At 34.7% G+C, this 19,926-nt stretch overlaps 3 protein-coding genes across 3 annotated transcripts in view; 1 reads left to right on the forward strand and 2 right to left on the reverse strand.

Annotated features, from left to right (window-relative positions):
* Positions 1–3,159: 3,159 nt before the first annotated feature.
* On the reverse strand, positions 3,160–5,050 carry LOC122396402. Its single transcript, XM_043394760.1, has 3 exons — positions 3,786–5,050; positions 3,472–3,548; positions 3,160–3,196 (listed from the first exon to the last, which is right to left on the reverse strand). The coding sequence occupies exons 1-3, from the start codon at positions 5,048–5,050 to the stop codon at positions 3,180–3,182; spliced, it is 1,359 nt and encodes a 452-aa protein (XP_043250695.1). The 3' UTR covers positions 3,160–3,179.
* An 836-nt stretch (positions 5,051–5,886) lies between these two features.
* On the reverse strand, positions 5,887–7,956 carry LOC122405294 (viral IAP-associated factor homolog). Its single transcript, XM_043409943.1, has 5 exons — positions 7,768–7,956; positions 7,456–7,591; positions 7,143–7,371; positions 6,860–7,068; positions 5,887–6,767 (listed from the first exon to the last, which is right to left on the reverse strand). Exons 1-5 carry the CDS (start codon positions 7,768–7,770, stop codon positions 6,631–6,633), a joined length of 714 nt encoding a protein of 237 aa, XP_043265878.1. The 5' UTR covers positions 7,771–7,956; the 3' UTR covers positions 5,887–6,630.
* A 9,033-nt stretch (positions 7,957–16,989) lies between these two features.
* LOC122396928 overlaps positions 16,990–19,926 on the forward strand; it is a 92,187-nt gene continuing 89,250 nt past the window's right edge. Inside the window, exon 1 of the mRNA XM_043395713.1 lies at positions 16,990–17,307. The gene's annotated coding sequence lies outside the window, so the exon portion shown is untranslated. The remainder of the gene's footprint in view (positions 17,308–19,926) is intronic.

Here is a 19,926-nt window from a genome sequence, read left to right on the forward strand (position 1 = left end):
CAAAGTAACAAAATATATTTTCAGAATTCGTATTTATTCGCCTGTCTGTCTGAATGTTGGTTCCGCCGTAACTCGAAAGCGGCTAAATATATTTTGATAAAATGCTTTACGCGTGGAAAAAGTTTTAAAGCATCGAAAAGAATACTGCTTTATATCGGGCTTTCGATAAAGTATTGAACAAAAATTGTTTTAATTTGTTCGAACCAGCATCCGCGCGAACGAAACTGAGAAAAAACTATTTTATTTATTGTTTGTGCTTGTGTTAGTACCTGCAAAGTTTATACGGAAATTTCATTTACAATTGTTTCTAATTAGTTATAATGCGCTATACTTTTCCACAAACGAGAAATTCGAAATTGATTCGTGATTTCGCAAATCGACAAATTTTTATATTTTTATGCACGAATCTGTAAAAATGTTAGCGACTGAATGCCTTCATTGAAAAATAAGAGAAATAGCAGAATTATTGAACAAATGGCTCTAACCTGCAGGGACGTGCAATTTTTGCAATTGTCTTTTTCATCGTACATCATTGAAAACGACGGGATTGTATTTTATCTATCGATACCATCACGGCACGATAGTCAGTAAATTCTAAGGTACATGGGATAGAACCTTTTTACGATTTACGACGGAAAGCCAACGTGTAAATAGCGACGAGTCGACGATATTTCGTGAAACGACACCGTGACTGGAATTGTGAGGAGGCCAGGACTCCCACTGATTTTTATTCTATTCCTTTCAATGGATCTTCACAATAACATCTGGTAGATTCGCGAAGATATCATTGTCATCGTACGTTCGTTGCTATTTAAAATAATGTGTAACATCTGTTCTATCAGATGTATGAAACAGTTTCCAATTTCGTGAGTAGGTCACAGGGGGACATAGAGAATATCTAAATAAATCTGTACTAGCAGAAGTGTCGGATTTATGAACACGTACCTTTGCAACAATAAAATAATAGCTCTAACAATTTAATATCTTAAAATACTGGAAAATTTCTGGATACACTAATCTCATAATTATATAATTACTACATAATTAGTAATTATCTTTACTATTAACGTGTGAAAATATTGATTGTCCTGTTCTAATGTTTCACCAAATACTTTGGAATTTTCTGAACAAAGTAAAAATCGTTTTTATATAGCTTTGATCTTTTATTGATTTAGATCCCCATCAAGAACATAAAATACTCCTATATACAAAAGAAAAGTTTAAAAAAAAAAAATAAGGTAAATTGTAAAGAACATAACGACTATAATATAAAGTATGCAAGTATAGGAACCTTACGATTATTTTTTAATACAACTTAACTGTTTAAATTAAAATTACATATTCATAATTGATCTCTGTTTAAGGATTTTTCGTGACAATTGGCGACATCTATTAAAAGACATTACAAATAGTTTGGCGGTAATGCAACGTAGTAGATCGTAAGAAAAATAACAAATTCCAATAACATTGAAAATTCTCGAGGACGAAACTCTTTGCACAATGAATGTAGAATATATTGATAGTGACATGACATTTTTAGGCGAGAAGAGAATGCCAGTTTCAGTCACACAAGAAAATAAACAATCAGAACGAAAAAAGCATGAATAATTACAGTTTCGTGTACGCTGTCGGGTTAATCTAATGGCGCATGAAACTACTCGGTTTGTGGCCACTCGATTAACAGTCCTCTATTCTGAAATGGTCCGTGGCTATTATCGTGACGCTCTCTTTTCGTCTTCCTTTGATCGCATACATGGTAACACACTCAGGCTGGAAGCTGATAATGGAGCAACCTATACAACCGTTTCAATGTGTCAGCTTTTGTAGAAACTTTCGTAGATCGGAATGAAGGATAACGTCGTTAACATTATTCTGATTCAGAAATTTCTAAAGGCCGTAATTAATGACTGATTGAAATTCTGCTATGTACCGAGTCGAGGTAGGAAGATTACGATGCAATATGCTAGAACGATGACACACATAAACATAATCTACATTACCTTCATGCGTTCTTATCTTGGCTGTCGCGATTCTGCACGTATATGCATAATCGAAATTTGTCGAATACTGCATGGTAACACCGTAGTGAAATACCTTTAGAAAACTTACAGTGTCTTTTAGACATTGTAAAATATTTGTTTATTTATACTGAGTACCAGGGGGGGGGAAGGAATTTTGTATTATTGGACGAAACACAGGACTGCGTCTAAACAAGGCGGATGATCGTGGAAATATTTATATATAAATTAAGTAATTAAATCGACAGTTCAAATATTTATTTATCAAAATATTTTACGATATAAATATACGTTAAACAACTACATAATAATATATTACGAAAATATGCTTTACATCTAGATTGAACACTTGTGTATTGCCACCGGATCACAAAGATGAACACAAACAATACGAGTATCTTTACTTTAATTTAACGCACCAGTACTATTCACATTTTATCCATTTTACGCGTATATTAAAAAAAAAAAAAATTGTGAGCAATCTAAGCTGCAATGATTTTTTACGAAATCTAGCGAAACATTTTGTGAAAGTACACTTTTTAACTGGCAATGACGAACACTACTTAGGTATTTATTACGTATAAAGAAAATTAAACAAAAACATATTAAGGAACTTTGTATACCTTGGTATCAAAACAAAATAAAAATATAATAAAAAATAAAATATATAAAATTAAACAACCGTTAAGTAAAAATTATCTAAATTTAAATTTCCAAGTTTGTAAAACAATGGTCAAGTTTGATAAATCACTAAACACCTAAACGCGTAAATATACGGTATTAGTCTTCTTTAAAATTTATAAAAAAAATAAGTACTATCAGGATTTATCATGGATAGTACCAATATAGTATCAAAAATAACAATCATATAAGTAACATCATGAGTAAACGTAAACTCAACATTATCATATTTTATAACATTTTTATATATTTTATATAATACTGTTGCATCCCACGCCGTTAATCTAAAATCGAGAGGATAATGCATATAAAAAATTTTGATTTTTTATTCTTACGGTTTAACTTACCAGATAGTTTTATGTCTTTTCGCGTGCCTTTCAAAAGCATAGAATTGACGATATATTTTGTTACATATGCTACAAACGAATGTTGAACGATTACGAGCATAATGAACGTGATGGTGTGTTTTTAAATGATGAATTAGGGATGATTTATGCCTGAAAAGAAACTGCTGTCAGTGTTGCTAATACAGTCTGCAACCTGAAAGTATAGACGCTTCAAGGTGACTATTTCCTCTCTGTTACCTATACATTTTCATACACATATCGCACTTGAATGGTTCTTTCACGCGACCGCAATGAATGAAATGTCTGTTGAAATGATATTTCTGATTGAAAAGCCTACCGCAGCTTTCGCAAAGTATTACATACGTACCTGAAAAGAAATTCGGTAACAAATACCACGGCTCGCCGTCAATAAAATCTAATATTACCTCCGTGTGCTGCAGCCAGATGCATCGCCATTGCACGCGTAGTTGAAAATATCAGGGAACATAATGAACATTTAAATCTGTAAGCGAGGCTCGTGATATGTACACCAGAAAAATGTGTGAAAATAAATGGAAAATTATATAGTAAAAAAATTATTAAGAGCAAAGCTTGTAACATTAAACTCAATGACATTGGATGTAATGGTAACAAGCCATTTATCATTCAGATACTTTTTCATAAAGGCTAATTTAAAGATTTTATCGCAAAATACAAATAAATTAAATAAATGTATTTTTTGCGTTATATCTTCACTTACTCTTTGTTATTTACAGTTGATAGTATATCTGTGGAGTAATGTCTCACTTCCTCTGCAGAATTGCAGGAAAGTATATTAAAATCAGGCTCAGAGAAAGATGTATCATTAGAATCATTAAATGTGATACATTTTTGTTTTACTGTACTAGGTATTTCTGTTTTCTCTTTCTTTATCTCATTAAAAAAATTTATAAATCCAGTTAATGGTAATGTTGTACTTCCTATTGGATTCTGGGACAATATTTCTTCATTAAAGGTAGAATATGAATTTAAATCATTGAAATTGATTTTACTGTCTGTGTTATTATTCATAGTAACTAAAGGTTCATTTAGAGTTTCTGTAAATATTTCATTTTTTACTTCATTGATTGTCATTTCGTGTAAAGCATAATTTTCCAGAGAGCAACCACAATAAAGATCAGATGAACAGTTTAGTTTTTTATCACTGAAAACTGATATATCATTGCTCCAATGTTTTGAAGACATTAGGGAATGATTTACTAAAACATCATTATCATTCTCTTTGTCTTGTATCAAAGAGGAATATTTTGTCTCATACATATCAACCTCATTCCCATTTATGTCATGTTTTTTTTCATATATGTCATTATCATAGATTTCACTTGATGAGTGATGTGTCTCATCAGAGCTCAATGTATATTCTGTGAGGTAATCCAAGCTATTGGTTTCATATGATTCATAGTTGAATTTACTGAATATTTCATTGCTTGAGAAGTCAATTGGATTTTGCAAATCATTTGGTTCATTCTTTTGTGGATCAGAGAAAGTGTAAGACTCAGGAATAAATTCTTTGGGTATATTGTATGAGACTGGAGACAGCAAATTTGTTTCTTGTTCACTTTCAGAAACAGGTATTTCCTGTTTTATATGTTGTGTATCAATGAACATTTTTATTGTCTCCTGTTGCATAGGGGGTTCTACTTCTGTAGATGTAAATAAATTTTTACTTAACACTTCTTTTCGATCATCAATTAGTGAATAAATATCCCAATTGGGAAAATTATACATTTCCTTGAGAAAGTGTTCTTGTTTTCTTCTTCCAGACAATCTTTTACTTTTAACTTTTCTTTTATGACATTTTTTTATAAGAGAAGAATTATTCAACATTGTAGTAGAATTGATCATCGTTTGTGCATTTTGTTTTGTGTTAATAAGAGTTTTCTTTTTTTCTACTGTAGTTGCCCCAGAAGTTCTATGCACTTTTGCATTATTTTTTAAAATATTAGGTACTGTACGAATGGACATTTTACTGGATGTACAATTATGTTGCTTTAAAACTTCATTATCAGCTACATTATCAGTTTTTAAGTTATTTATCTTTTCTTTTAAGTTATTAGCTTCTTCGATTAACTTTCTTTTGTTTCTTTCTTTATGTAATAAAGCTGTTATTTTTTATTCTTACTACAAACAAGGTTGTCAAATTTATTTACTTTTTCAGTATTTTTTATTCTTGTTTGTTGAATGCTTCAAATATCTTTCCACGGATTTGATCTAACTATACATTGCAATGACATTTCCACTGTTTGTTAGAGTTACAAAATAAAGAATAAGAATTAACAAAATACAACTTCACTCTCTTGTACTTACTATTACATTTTAATCATTAAAAAATGTAAAATGAAATATTACGTGCATGATAAAATACCGAGAAAAAAAGAAACTATCAATATCATAAAATAAAATGAATTTTAATAAACAAACAAATTATTTCTTCCAATGATATAGTTAGAATAATAACGAGACAATTTTTATATGCAAACTTACCTAGCTTCTTTTATGTAAATTCGTTGTAAGCTGAGCAGTGTTACCACAGGCAAGAGTGCTTGTTTAACACTGTTACATCGATTATTACAGTAAACCAATAAAAATGATACAACTAACGTGAAAAATTAAATATGAATAACATATACATCGATACAAAACTTGCACTGCCTGACAACAAAAGTTTTAAGCGTGACTTTTATTCACCGCGTGAGAACACATATGTACTACGTCTATACGGCCATAGTCGGCGACAGAAAACAAGTGAACTTAAAACTACAACGAAGGGACCGTTGGTTATGTTTTACATAAAGAAGAATGTATTCTGAGAAGTCCTTCAATGACACAAAATATAAACATTACTAAGCAGTAACTGAACAGTTTCACGTTCGAAAAACTGCGTGCTACGTATATTTACGTTCAAATTCGATAATTTTCAAGAATCGATTTAATATCGATAAACTTTTTTATGCCGTTTGTTGATTGTTCGATCTATTGATTTTTCCGAAGATAAGTAAACCGTGAAAAAAATGTAGAAAAAAGGAAATAAATCTGAACGCGAAATTTAGTAGTAAAGATTACGACGATGCTGTGGATTGTTCCAGTTTCCTGTAAGTCTAATTATATTTTTTATTTCATCGAATTTTCGATATATCTAGTCAAAACAAGTTCTTCAAATCGTAAGCGTGGATAACATGTTTTCGTGCACAAAGTGAAAGAAATGTCATTGAAAATTAAGCGTTGCTTTTATGCAAATGAGGTTATTTTTCCATATTGCAAAAACATGTATTATTCTCTGTAGATAAATAAACTATGATTATTTTATCAATACATAGTGTAATAGAATTATTAATGTGTGGTAGAAATCATAAACTAAAAACTGGTAATGTGTTAATAAAATATTTTATTGTGGTAGCATAATTATTGCATGTAATAATAAAATTTCAAGTGTAATAAATGATAATATGTATATGTGACAACAGTGATAAAATAAATAAAATGTTTTGTGCTGTAAAATATTTGTATGGTTGTTTTGCTTGTGTTAGTTCCTAACAATAATGCAATTACCAATCATTATCATCATCTACATCGTCACTAGTAGACCTTAATGTAGAGAATAAAACATCTTTAATTTTTGGTCGTGGATCTTTGGTAAATTTAGTTGGTACAGCTCCAGCTTCTCCTAGCATCCATTCCAATTCTATGACAATATAATAATGTATATTTATATTTATTCAAATGTAAGAAATTTAGTTAAAAAATATTCTTTAACGAATAAAAAAATATATGTACCTGCTTCAGTTAATTTTATGCCTCTTAATTCTAGGGGTCCAATAAATTTTTGCACCATGTTTCCATTATGATAGATGAAAATCGTAGGAAGATTACTGTCTGGCCAGTTTTCAATACAAGTAACAGAAATTATTTTTAAGAATTTTGTTGCAGAGAATTTTCTTGCTAAATTATCTAAATAGTTATTGATAAGCGAACATAGAGGAAACCTAAAAGCAATTCCCACAATAAGATAAAGTTTATTCGTTACACTCTGTTTTTATCAAATAATTTATTATCTTACCCAACTTTGTACAAATGAAGAACAACCCAAATGTCCTCTCCAGCATTATTTACTTCCTCAAGATAATCTTTCCCCGATATTTCTTTGACCTCGCCATATTTAGATTTTTCAGCTAATGCTTTTAATTCTGCTATTCTCTTTTTTCTGTATTCTAATAGAACCTTCTCATCTTCTTCATCCTCTAGTTCATCTAATTCATCTAATGTCTTATTTTCTAAATCATTGAGTGCTAAGTGATAAAGAATAGGAAGAATTATTGGTATTTTGTTTGACATACATTCATGCAAGATGACTGAAATAAATGTTTACATACAACGTCCAGTTTTCTCATTTATGGTGTTTTCTACAATGTCCAATATTTCATCTTCCGTAACTTCTTTTTCTTTTTCAGGTATAATTCCTTTTTTCCTAAGAATGTCATTCCATTCTGTGTCCTCGTTTGGGTCTTGCTGTATTAAAAAAATGGTGATTATACAAGCTCATAGTATTTTTTTTAGAAATATATGAAGCTGTAAATATATTTGAAATAATTCTAAATTACAGTAATATTTGGCATTCCTTATTTGGAGTTGCAGATGTTCATTCTGACATAACCTCTATTCAGAAAAGTCAGTTCTTCACTTACCATGATGTAAATAGTAACTTAGACTAATTTCAGTCTACAATATTGATTTACAATATGTAAATTGATTGGTTGTTGTTTCAAGTAGCTTGAAATGACAACAATTAATTAGAACGTCATGTGACGAACCGACAGCTGACTACGTTTCCCACTATGAAATATACTATATAGCAGTACTCTTACACACATGTATTTATGGTATCATCAGTGACGCATTCACACTCCATTCCGTTCTATTTAAAAACCATGTCATTAGTCGGTGGCGCCTCTTATGGCTTGCTATACAGACATAAACCGGGCATTCAATCTTTGTACAAAGGGCCTTTTGCTATTTTCGTTCAGAAATAACTTTGAAACACGTTTAGCGAATAAAATTGAAATAGACAGTTTGTCTCTGATGAATTAAAATACCAGCCTTGTAAGTATAGCTTTATAGCATATTCTGCGTTTAAAGACTATTTCGAAAAGAGTTATTTCGTATCTATTATGTGTAATATTTTATTATACAAAGCAAGTATTCACAGTCGTTGAGAACGTTCCTGTTTCGTGGCATTGACCTCGTACTTTCGATAATAAGAGACGAACGTTAGTCGTAGTTCTAGGAAGGACGGTAATTCAGGGAAAACAGAACGTAAACAAGATAGGAAAGTTTGGTGATGCCGGTTACACAATGTCGTAAAACGAAAGGTTCGAGTCAGCATCGATTGTGTTTAATATTATTTTCATCAGAACCTGGACAATCTATTGACAATATTCTCATACTACTTACAGTGCAAAATATTTAGACTGATAAAATTACATACTTATGAGTAGCATGATAGATTGAGATATATCGTAAAATGAATGCTTCGTAGAGTGACAGGTGGAAAGTGTGACGATAAATTATTCAATCATTTTTCGCTTTGGAATTTTACAGTCACAATTTCTACCTGAGGCACTCTCGAGCGTAAGGATCAACAATATTATTCGAGGCTTAACCTTAACTCGGAAAAACATCGAGAATCGAAGGCATGGTACGTTCCCTCTCTTCCCGCCTAATTCGCGATGTCGTTGCTAATGGGACAGTGTCGTCATTCGTAACGTCGAAATTGGCGCGATAAGAGGTATGTATATGTAAGACGACACTTTCACGGATAAGGTACATACCTATCGACATCTAATCACTTTTCATTTAATTATTATTACTCTCTGCCATTCTCTAATAGTACCTTCGTTGAATATTAATACATTTCTATTACGAATTGAATCGAAATCGCGAAGAAAGTTGAATCGATTGCCCGCGTTTTTTCCGACAATTAAATGAGGTTATTCGTCATTGTATTTCTCTAAATATAATTGTATATCATTTCGAACAACATATTTCAAGTTCAATCGTTGTTTAATTGTGATTTAGGCACATTTACATTGACACATTTAATCGAAATTAATATTTTATTTCTGTTACAGTTTCTCATTACATTTCGAAAATGCCACCGGCCATGGACGCCATTACACGAACGGATTATGTATTGGTGAAATCTAATTCATTATTGGTAAAATCTAATTCATTATAGTAATCGACGTATGTGTACTTGTTTATATTTTTTTGTTTCTTTATTGAATTTTTGAAGTTTAGTGTTCAGATAAAATAAGAAAAGATCATTTTTTCTATTTCCTTTTATAATGATCACGTGATTTCAATTGGGCGGGAGTTAATAATGGCTTCGGTAGATATCGATGAAAAATTTTAATTACTTATATTTTCCTGTATTTTGATTGCAATTGATATTTTTTCGTACAGTTTTATATCAAAGTTTGATGAAACGTAAAATCTACGCAACTATAATATAATATTTAGGCACGATTAACAATAAACTTTAATTTTTGCAAGATTAAGAACATTTGCGAAAATCGGAATATGTTTTAAACTTTAATTCAATCAATATGCTTACAACTTTAATATGAAGAGGCTGCAATATAATATTTTTAAATTAAATAATTAATTTGTAGTTTTAAGAAACAGTATTTCCTTTGATATACATTAATTTTAGAGAGAAAAAAAGAGAAATAGGAAAGCACACGGTGCTTATTGAGCATTTGTTATTTCCTCTCCCAGTTTTATTTCAGGAATGTTGATAACCGTACGCAATGCGGTCAATAGAGTCAGTGGTTTTGCGTAAATAGTTTGTTGTTTTTCGAAGCACAGATGCTTCAAATAGAGTCTATTGCGTATTTGAAAATTTCTTCCAGAGCATCGTGGCTCTTTTTGTTTTATAAATCGCGATAGTAGAGCCAATTGTTCGCCGACTTCGATTTTCGGTCGCGTTAGAATTCTATTCACTTTACTATTTCTTTTTTCAATTATTCCTTTGATAATTAGAAATGCTCGTATCGGTATTAAAGTCAGTGCATCACTGAAGAGGAAGTTAGGGCGATAGACCAGGACGAGGAATGTAAGTATCTTCGTACTTTGTTTTAAAGAAAAGAAATCCTAATTTTAAAGTTTGTTAAAAGCAGTCTCTAATATTTTCCATTTTTTATTTACTATGTTTAGCACCGCATCCATGGGTTCGACAACATCGACGATTTACCACCAAAGTATACTTGACTGTGTTCTACGATCGGTAAGTTTTTAACACTTTTTGTTTCTCTGGTCCCCAATCAAAGTAACATGCATTGTTTCCTATTTTCATTTTTTAAATAATTCACTTTGACGACGAAATTGTACCAAATTGAATATTTCAAATAACAAGTTAATAAATTTGCTTCAATAAATTATTTTAAACTTTCAAAGTATTTTATTATTAAATCTTGATCAAAGTCGTTTTTTCTAAATAACTCAATTTTAAATTTAATAATTTTCTTTCGTAATAACATTTTCAACATTAATACATATCAAATTTTTGCTCTTGATTTGTCATAAATAAAAAGTTCACTTTTTGCTATTCAAAATGAAATAAGTAACAACAAAGTAATAATACTTTATTATACGCTATTTAGTTACCATAATCAGTCTTTTTCAGTCAAATCGTAACTCTCTCCACGTTTTTCATTCTTATAGTTGATAGCATTGTATTGTATTTATTCTATCAGCCTTAGAACGTATTCTAACATCTATGATTTTATCTATTCGTGTTTCGCATCGAACTGCTCCTAGTAGCAGGCAACCCGATGTACGTGTGTGTAGAGCGCTCAAAATGTCTAATAATTACTATACACGTATAGATGAAACGCTTTACTCTTAACATATTTATTGCAAGGGATTATTAAAAAGTAATGTTTACAGTGTCAAATGGCTTTGCTGACTCAATCTGTGATAGGACCAGCTAAAATATGTAGCAAAGTTTGTACCATCACTGATAAATGTCAAAGATGGCGCGTATAAATTGCATACGTATACAAATCGTCGATCTAATAAAGTAATGCGTACTATATATTTACGCTACACTCATTGACTGTACATCGGGTCGCTCGTAATCAGAGAAACCGGTTAATCGTGCAGCTGTGCTGGACCACGGCTATGTTTTGTGTTCAGCACCAAATACCTAAAACCAGTTTGAGGCATCACCTCGATAATATTTATAAGTATACGGAATGATAATTTCTGTCTATAACGGTATATCATCACCATCGTGTCGTATACGCACGCTCGGAGTTGTAGATCACCGTACATTTACATTTTAGTTTCTTGTACACGTTTTTTTTTTACATTTAAATTTCTTTTTACAAGTTTGGGAGACTAGAAATAAAATACACGCGACGAAGCGTCGATTTTAATTTGGTCGGTTAAGTTTCGTGGATAAAGAAAAAATGGCTCGCGATCTTGCTTGGCGCGAAAGAATGCAGATTAATTTTCCTCCGTGTACACGCGACATACGAAGCTCGACGCACGTGTAACACACGTGTAACAACGCGAGACGCTCAATCCGTTTTCACGGTGCTTTCACGTCGCGTGTACCTTTGTGCGACACACAGCCTTTGTTGACGGATCGCATAAAAGAAACATGCTTCTTCAACGGCGGCAAGCAAATTGCGGAAAATGTGCACCGCTGACTCCTGATGGATGAAAGTGGTCACGTGTATCGTTACGCGTTTACGCCAACGATATGAAAGGGTAGAACAAATATTCGTAAATCTCCATTTTTGGTACTTTACGAACATTCACTTCTTCGATAACGATTTTCGTCGGTATTTTTCTTACGAGCACGGTTACACCGACGTAGGAAAAGAACAACGTTCCGTTACGATGTGCGGCAGGAAATAAAAATGGGCGATCGTATCGGAAGGGAACTAGAGAATACGAACAAAAAGTCTAAAAAATTTTCAGGAAAATTGACACAATGGGAATGGCAGTAGAGGAATACTGACCAAAGCTTCCCTTGCGTGAGCGTATATTGCACGCACCGTCTGCCGTTATTGTTTTCTATTGTTGCGCTCCTTTTTTTTCGAAAGCATTGTTTGGCGAAGCGCTGACACTTCCGGTTGCGTGCTAGATTGGAACTTAACCCTGTATTTAGGCGTGTGCGGCTCGATTCAGAGGAATTTCTGCCATTTATACGCGGTTACGTATTACGTTGGGGTCAAAGCGATTTTAATTGCGAACAAAGCATCTATCATAATAGCGTTTTGTTACATTGGTATTTAAATATTCGCGACGGATTGAATAAAGGAGCATCGCTGACCCGTTTTTTACAAAAAAATTAATCCAAGTAATGTTCTATATTGGAGATTCGATTCGTACTTGTTTCAGATTTCATAATACAAATTATTAATTTGAAAATAAAACGTGTGGAGGGTTACTTCGCTAGTTTATGGTTGTGTTATTTAACTCTATCGTGATACTTTTTGCGTCCCTTTTCCGGAACATTGTATTTTCAAATGCATAAATATCCTGCTTCCATTGTCTGGTTTTAGTTCATCCTTCGATTTACCACAATCTCGTGGTCAGCTCTTTCGTCGAGCCGATATCTCTCTGTGGTTAGGTATCGATGGTTCTCTGACCTTCTTTCCTCAAATTACGGAGCGAAGATCGAGCTTGCCAATTCGCGTACGTAGTATGGTGAAAATGGCAAACAGTTGCTGCAAGTCAAATCTATCGATAGACGTAATAGCCAATTTATATGTACTCCGTTAATTCGTGGTACGGAGGACGTTAATCAAAATTTAATTAGACCTCCCGCTATATATTAAACATCTCTAATACTGTACGAAGAGAGATTTTAAGCAACGAAATTCAGTTATAATTATTGAAAAATGGTCAACAGATATTCCAATCCAAGTCAAACCTATAAACAGACATAATTGCTAACTTCCACGCAGGTAACTCTCGGTACCATAGAAATTTATTCAAATTAAAATTAAAAATTTCATCCATTAGTTACAGAAAATGATAAAGTAAAATCCACAAGTAGACATAATTGGTAACTTCTCAGCTATTACTTGCTACCGAGGGAACATGTAGATCTTACTTGTCTCCACAACGTTCAGAGAAACATTAGTAACAACGGAAGCATAGCTATGCCTGACATCGTCGAAATTGATTCGAACAAGTAATCATTTCACTAAGTGTCCATGAATTACAAATGCATCTTCGACATAACACGAAATCGTGCTGCTGTTTTCTGATTGAGAAAGATGATAATTTAATGGCGATAAAATGAAGCGCGGAGTAAGCATTGGTGGTTTAATTTACATTTCCAGTATCGCGAGGTCGCTACCAATTCCCAGGCGAAGCGTGGTAGACCTTGATAAGGTTCTTTCATCAATTAATGGGGACGCGCGAAAATAAATTTTCGCCGTTTGATATAAACACGGGAGTCGGTTGTAACGAGCACACGCGAAACATACTTCTCGGTGACGTTCCACGATAACAGTTAATATATTTACAGTCTCCAGATTACGTAGGTTCGGGCGCAGGTAGAACGCGAACACGGGCTCACGTTGGTCGCATAACTAGTGTGAACGCAGGATGTTCTTGTGTATTTAGAAATCGCGTTGTGTATCACGCACGTATACCCGTTCGTAAACACGCATATCCTGCGACGAGTTTTTTTCTTTTTTCGTAATCTCTATAATGATCTACGCATAACTCTCGCAGAAACAGGTGCTAACCACCGCAAAGAATCTCCCTTCTGTTAGAAAAAAAATTGTCCGTATCCTCAGACGTCGTGGCAACTAGCATTTTCAGAGCTTCTCAGTGCCATTGCACTTTGCTGATAATTGTTCGACGTGCAACGCTCGTCTCGTGGAGGTGCACGCATGCACCAGTGCCTAGGAGACGATGTTCTTGAATAACTCGAAAGAAGCCAATATGGCGAGGAGATAAAAATTAGAAGAATTCGGAGGGTATTTTTCGAGATAATATATCGACTAGAAAATATAATATAGTTGAAAACGATGGACTTGCCATAAATTGATTCGGATCGTCTAAGGAATTCGTAGTAGTATTATCATTGAAAAACTAAATTCGTGACGTTATATTATCTTGTTAGGAAGACGTATCGGACACTTCTCTGTTTGCTCGTTTGGCCAAGAAAATTTACATAATCGCGCGTATGGCATTACAATGCGACGGAAAAGGCGGAGGAGGGATAAAACGACCTTGCAGGCACTCGCGTACGTGCGATAGGGCCCTCAGGAAAGGCGTGAACGAAGGGAAGCAAAGAGAATCGGAAACGAACGAGGCTCCGAACGATCGTGCACAATCCAACTGACCGAATGTGTTCGAACCTGTGTGCATGTCCATTTCGCTTAGAACGTAGCCTACCGGAAATTTGCAGTTAGCTGTGTTCCTTCCAGGGTCGAGTGCCGCAGGGATGCCTTCATTCGCGTGATCGTTAATTGCCCCCCGAGCGAAAATGTAATTTTCAATCCGGCGTCGATTGGCGATAAACTGAACTCTAATTCCACAACGTCTCCGTTCGACGTAAGAGAACGCTTAAAGTAAACGATGCCGCTTTGTGTACGTATAAACGGCTTTCTGTTATATTTCATCGCTTCATCCCATTTCGTAATCCTTGATTGCCAATTACACGTAAGCTTTCCGCGTTTCCGTCGAGGAAGCACAATGCGTTTGATTGATCCACGGAAAACGTGCTACGATCTTAATTCGTGTTTGATTTTGTAATCTTTTTCCCATCGAAGATAAATAAAACTTGTAATTAGTGTGATCGTATTTTCAGAATACGTTGGATCCATCGACTTTATTGCAATATTACCGGGGTGATAGATTATATATAAAACGAAAATGCATAATTTCTTTGAAAAGAAAAAACCGACACGAATTGAATTATAGGTTCTAGTTTTCAGCATGGTTAGAGGATACAGTAAAACTGGATGTCAAAGTAGGACGTTCGTACCTGTTTGATACTATCTACCTGTCGGACAGAATGCAAAATGTTAATTAAATGTTAACGACTGTCAGAAGTAATACGGAACTTGTACTTTTTAGTTGTTTACGTAATATTCGAATACTGTTCCCATATTTTCGATGGACTAAAAATTACTTTATCTTCTAAAACGTGAAACGACCGGATATCCTGATTCATTCTACATCGTCGAAATACTAAAAAAAAAAAGGTATAAAATCCTCTCGTGTACCGTTTGCTTTCTGTACAACTTTAAGATTCTTTAGAAATTCGGTTTTCCTCTCGACACACGCTCCATAAACCAATCGACCTTAGTATGTATTGTGTTGAACGGAAGGTTTACCCGTTTCCTACCAGGTGGTTTTATTGTAGTTCCATTCGAAGACTCTCAATTACGTCGTTATTTTTATACGTATTAATCATATTCAGTAACAAACTACTGTTTTGTTGTATCGTTGTCGGTATGTTATTAAAAGAATATTAAAAGAAATATTGATCGACAAAATACGATTCGTGCTTTAATGATCTATGAGTATATTTTGATTTTACTGAAATTCTCTACGATCTATACAGGGTGTTCGGCCACTCTTGGGAAACATTTTAATGGGAGATTCTGGAGGCCAAAATAAGACGAAAATCAAGAATATCAATTCGTTGATTGGGACTTCGTTAAAAAGTTATTAACAATTAAATTAAAAAATTTCAAATCATTCACGGAAAAATTATTTTCGGTTGTGGGGGTCAATTTCAATCGTTTTTGGTGAATAGACATATCTCCGAAATCCTATCCACTTTCGAGAAAAAAAATCAGGTAGGTGCTGAAATATTTCAGCGAAAAAAAAATTTTCAAATCGTTCTAAAAAAATTATTTTCGATTGCGGGGGTCAATTACAATCGTTTTTGGTGAATAGACATACCCCCGAAATCTTACGCACTTTCGAGAAAAAAATTCTTTACCGAAGATATACTTTGTGGCCGGAAATGTTTCTGTAACTTTTTAACGAAGCCTCAATCGACAAATTAGTATCCTTAATTTTCGTCTTAGTTTGGCCTCTAGAATCTCCTATTAAAATTTTTCCCACGAGTGACCGAACACACTCTTCATAATAGGAAATATCGTATTACTCGCGTTACGGTTTTCGTTCAAACAGTCGGTATCAAGCTTCCAGTGAAAAATGTCGCGCCAGCGCGTCAATATGATATATTAATAGAAGTCACTCTAGCTATGGAATCATGGTACACAGGGTATTTCATAACACGTTTGCTTCAGTGGTGGGCAGAGGACATAAGAACAACAAAACAAGTTGAGTAAACATGGATAATAAAATGTGTTTATTGTCCGTGAATGTGAAAATCTGCGTATGAGACTTCGAGTGTGGTCTTGCTATCGTGCAAGGGGTTGAAAGTGTCCTCTAAAGTAAAACTTGCTCCAAATTTTCGGGCAGTCGAAAGCAGAGCGCGAACGCCCGTACCGTGTCTCTTATCAGCAAACTTTCCAGCGAGATTCGAGACACAGTACGCCGCGTTTTGTTGGACGATAACAGTGCCCGTGTACCTGGTGGAGGCTCGTAGCCAATGAACGGGCCGCCTCGGCGTCGACCATCTTGCGCGGCTCTGCTTTCGAGTTCGGAGTCGCGTGGCGGCGACGTTCGGCTTGCAGTGTACGCCGACTGCCGAGCCGTGACTGACTGACTGGTCGTGTGTGTCCCGTGGCACGACAGGTTTCCACCGTGACCGTACCGTGCAATTTCTTTTTATCACTGAAAAACAACGGGGAGCAGTGACGAGTCAATTCGACGGTCACGACGAGGCACGATCTCGTTCGATGCGATCGGAAGTCGCGACTGTCAACCGCGGACTCGACCGTCTCGGACGACGCGCGCGTGTTTACCTTGTGCTTTTTACGAAAGCGCACGCGAAAGGCAACTAAAATGACGAGACGCGTACGTTCCCTCGTACCGTGCATGTTCGGTCGAACTTGAGCCACCGAGGTCCATGCAAGTGCTCGAAAAGAAATACGTCTACGGAGGGATCGCGTTTGACATTGTCGAGAAACCGAACGTGCGCCTTTTGCGTCTTTTGCGCGTGTGACTTCCCGCGGATTAGTTGGTTCGACGTTGATCGACAGTGGACAAGTGAGTTCGACAGAAGTTTTGGGAAGAGTGACTTCGCTAGATGACCGCTGTATGACGTGAAGGTACGCGACATTTAAATCGTTTTGTTCATACGAATAGCAACGTGACAAATATTTGTCTCATCTCGAGGTATCTATTATAGAGTTGGGCAAGATTTTTGTCCAGATAGAATTAAGATTAAGAAACTGTTTATTCGTTACTCTTTGAATTGCAATAATATTCGAAAAATACTGATTTAAGTAGTCCACGATCTATAATTCAGAACATGATCTTTTCATTATTTTAAGCGGTGTATCTTTTAATTTGTCCGTATTTAAAAAGTGTTGGTATTGTCAGAGTCGAACGAAAACCTTCATAGGAATAAAAAGAAAAGTGATTTCGGAACTCGATTTGCGAAATAAATATTACAAAGGAAAGCGTGAAACCTTCCGTTAAAATGATATTGATATATTTATCATTTTAAAGAGCAATTGCAAATATTTAATTTATACCATTTTTACTCCGAAAATAGAGGTTGAAAACGTTACGAATAAATATGTTTAAAATTAAACGATCATTGATATCTATTAAAAAAAATTATTTAAATTGTTGTCGATACGTGTCCATTTTACCGATGAACGCCGAACTACGCGCGAAGGATTACATCACGATTTGCAAATTGCACGGGTATTCCGCGTTGACAGACGACCTTCGTTACGCTACGTGGCACTGACATCTTTGCAATAAAGAAAGCGTGTCGCACAAGCGACGTGTAATTGCGTCTAGTATTCGGCGCAGGAGGACGATCTTATTCGATTTAACCTTGCACTTTCGCCAAGACGCTCTGGATCGCTCGTTTATTGCGTTTCTTCTCCGATCGAACTTGAAATTTCCTTTCCGGCACGCTGTCAACGCCGTGGAAATGGTAACGCGACAGTATCCATATCGTCTGCATTTATCGACGATGATACATCGCATTCCTTAACGTTATTTGTCTGGCCGTATCGATTCCTCGCCGCAAAAATGTTCAATAAATATTTGCATGGTAAATAGAATTTTTCTTCCCGAAACGTAATTTTGTAAATTCATGTTTAACGTTCGGAATTATTTTTCGACCGCACTCGTCAAATACAAATACGCTTTATCGCGTGGAGAGATTGGCTAACACGTTGTAATTAACGTCTGTTTGCTATTGGTCAATATGTTTGGTACATAGCAGAATGTAATGCACATGAATTTGTAAAGAAATTCTCACAGCGTTTCGTAATCTAGTTTAATCGTGTAGATGGGAAAAATTTAATTTGAGTAATCTAAATAAAAATTTTGACCATTTCTGATAGAAGTTACAGAAAGGTAAAGCATGACTATTATCTTAAATCCTTGAATTAGGAGTGACCGTCCTACAACGCTATTTAAGACCATTTAAGCGCGTATTGCGATACCATGTTGCATTAAGAAGAATGCTTTCGGAAAATAGGAATGAACAACAATCGTGTCTCCAAGTGTCTATGTTTTTAAGTTTTTACTCCATTGTTGAACGATGAATTTCGTCAGCAACGGATCCGAGAGGCCCACACGTTATTGTCTCCTCTCGAGAACAATGAACCATTTACTATGTTCGACGCTGTATTTTTCTTTTTTCTGTCACATACGCATACGAAACGCGAATGACGAAAAATTCTAAAGGCCTTTACGAGCCTATCTGCATACGGTGCATCTGTTTACACACATTTGGACACAATCGCGAGTGTGTGAATCATATCGATAATAATACGCATAACTTATTCCTTTGGCAAATAAATGCTTGACGTGATAATCGCGGAATAGATAGCGAGAGTATTCGACAAATTTACTCTTTTTAAAATGGAATCCGGCCGGGAAGTGTGAATAGATAAGAAATCTTTGTATCGTGTGAGAAAATTAAATTTCATATTCAATATAAATCTTTTTGGGTAAAAAAGGAATATTATTTGGTGTCCACTAGAAGGTATCAAATTATAATGAATACATATAAGGTTAAACGATGATATTACAGATGAATAAGAACAAAGATCGATGTAATATTTAAACTTGTAGTGGTTCGAAGATGTACATAAAGTCGAAATTTATTCATGAGCGAGCTTTGAAAGAAACACAAATCATATTGGCCCTTTCAAGCAGTTTGGTTTATTTAATCGTTTGGTTTCTTCGAGGAAGTGATTTAAACGCAAAGAGGAGATCGATGGAGCCATAATGTATTGCGAAACTTGAATGGTATCCTCTCTCACATTCCACGTGGACGACGTAGTTACGAGGACCGGAAGAAATTTTAAAGTTCAGTGTTCGAGGTCTTTTGCGCACGTAGAGTCGAGTGTAAACCCTAACACAATCCAGAAGGAAATAATTCCTGATGAAAAGTTACTTTTAAATAATCTTGTTTGAAAATTCGTAACGTATCGGCGGAACAGTTTGAAACTTATTTTTGTCTCGTTGGAATATCTTGAAAATTCAATGTTCCGTGGATTTTTTAACGAAAGCCTATAGCTGCCTCGTAAATAGCCTCGACAGTTTTCCACCGTCACAGGCCGAGATACTTTGAGAGCGAGAGGGTTAATGTCAATCAACTTTAAATTTCATATTTTATTCATCGTTTATCGAGTTTCACGCTGCCGTTTCTTTGTACCAACTTCTCGTCATTTTCCTTCCTTCGTTTCCCTTCGTTC

This window comes from Colletes gigas, unplaced genomic scaffold (genome assembly GCF_013123115.1).
Source record: "Colletes gigas isolate AHSC1104 unplaced genomic scaffold, ASM1312311v1 Colletes_gigas_Sc00001, whole genome shotgun sequence".
NCBI lineage: Eukaryota > Metazoa > Arthropoda > Insecta > Hymenoptera > Colletidae > Colletes > Colletes gigas.

Bases quoted from the DNA above. Each gene is read 5' to 3' on its own strand.
- LOC122396402 (XM_043394760.1), bottom strand. From the start codon at position 5,050: ATGTCCATTCGTACAGTACCTAATATTTTAAAAAATAATGCAAAAGTG. The intron at 3,549-3,785 runs GTAAGTGAAGAT...CCTCGCTTACAG, and splicing joins TCAACTGTAAATAACAAAGA to ATTTAAATGTTCATTATGTT.
- LOC122405294 (XM_043409943.1), bottom strand. The intron at 7,069-7,142 runs GTAAGATAATAA...AATTGCTTTTAG, and splicing joins CTTCATTTGTACAAAGTTGG to GTTTCCTCTATGTTCGCTTA. The intron at 6,768-6,859 runs GTACATATATTT...ATATTGTCATAG, and splicing joins CATAAAATTAACTGAAGCAG to AATTGGAATGGATGCTAGGA.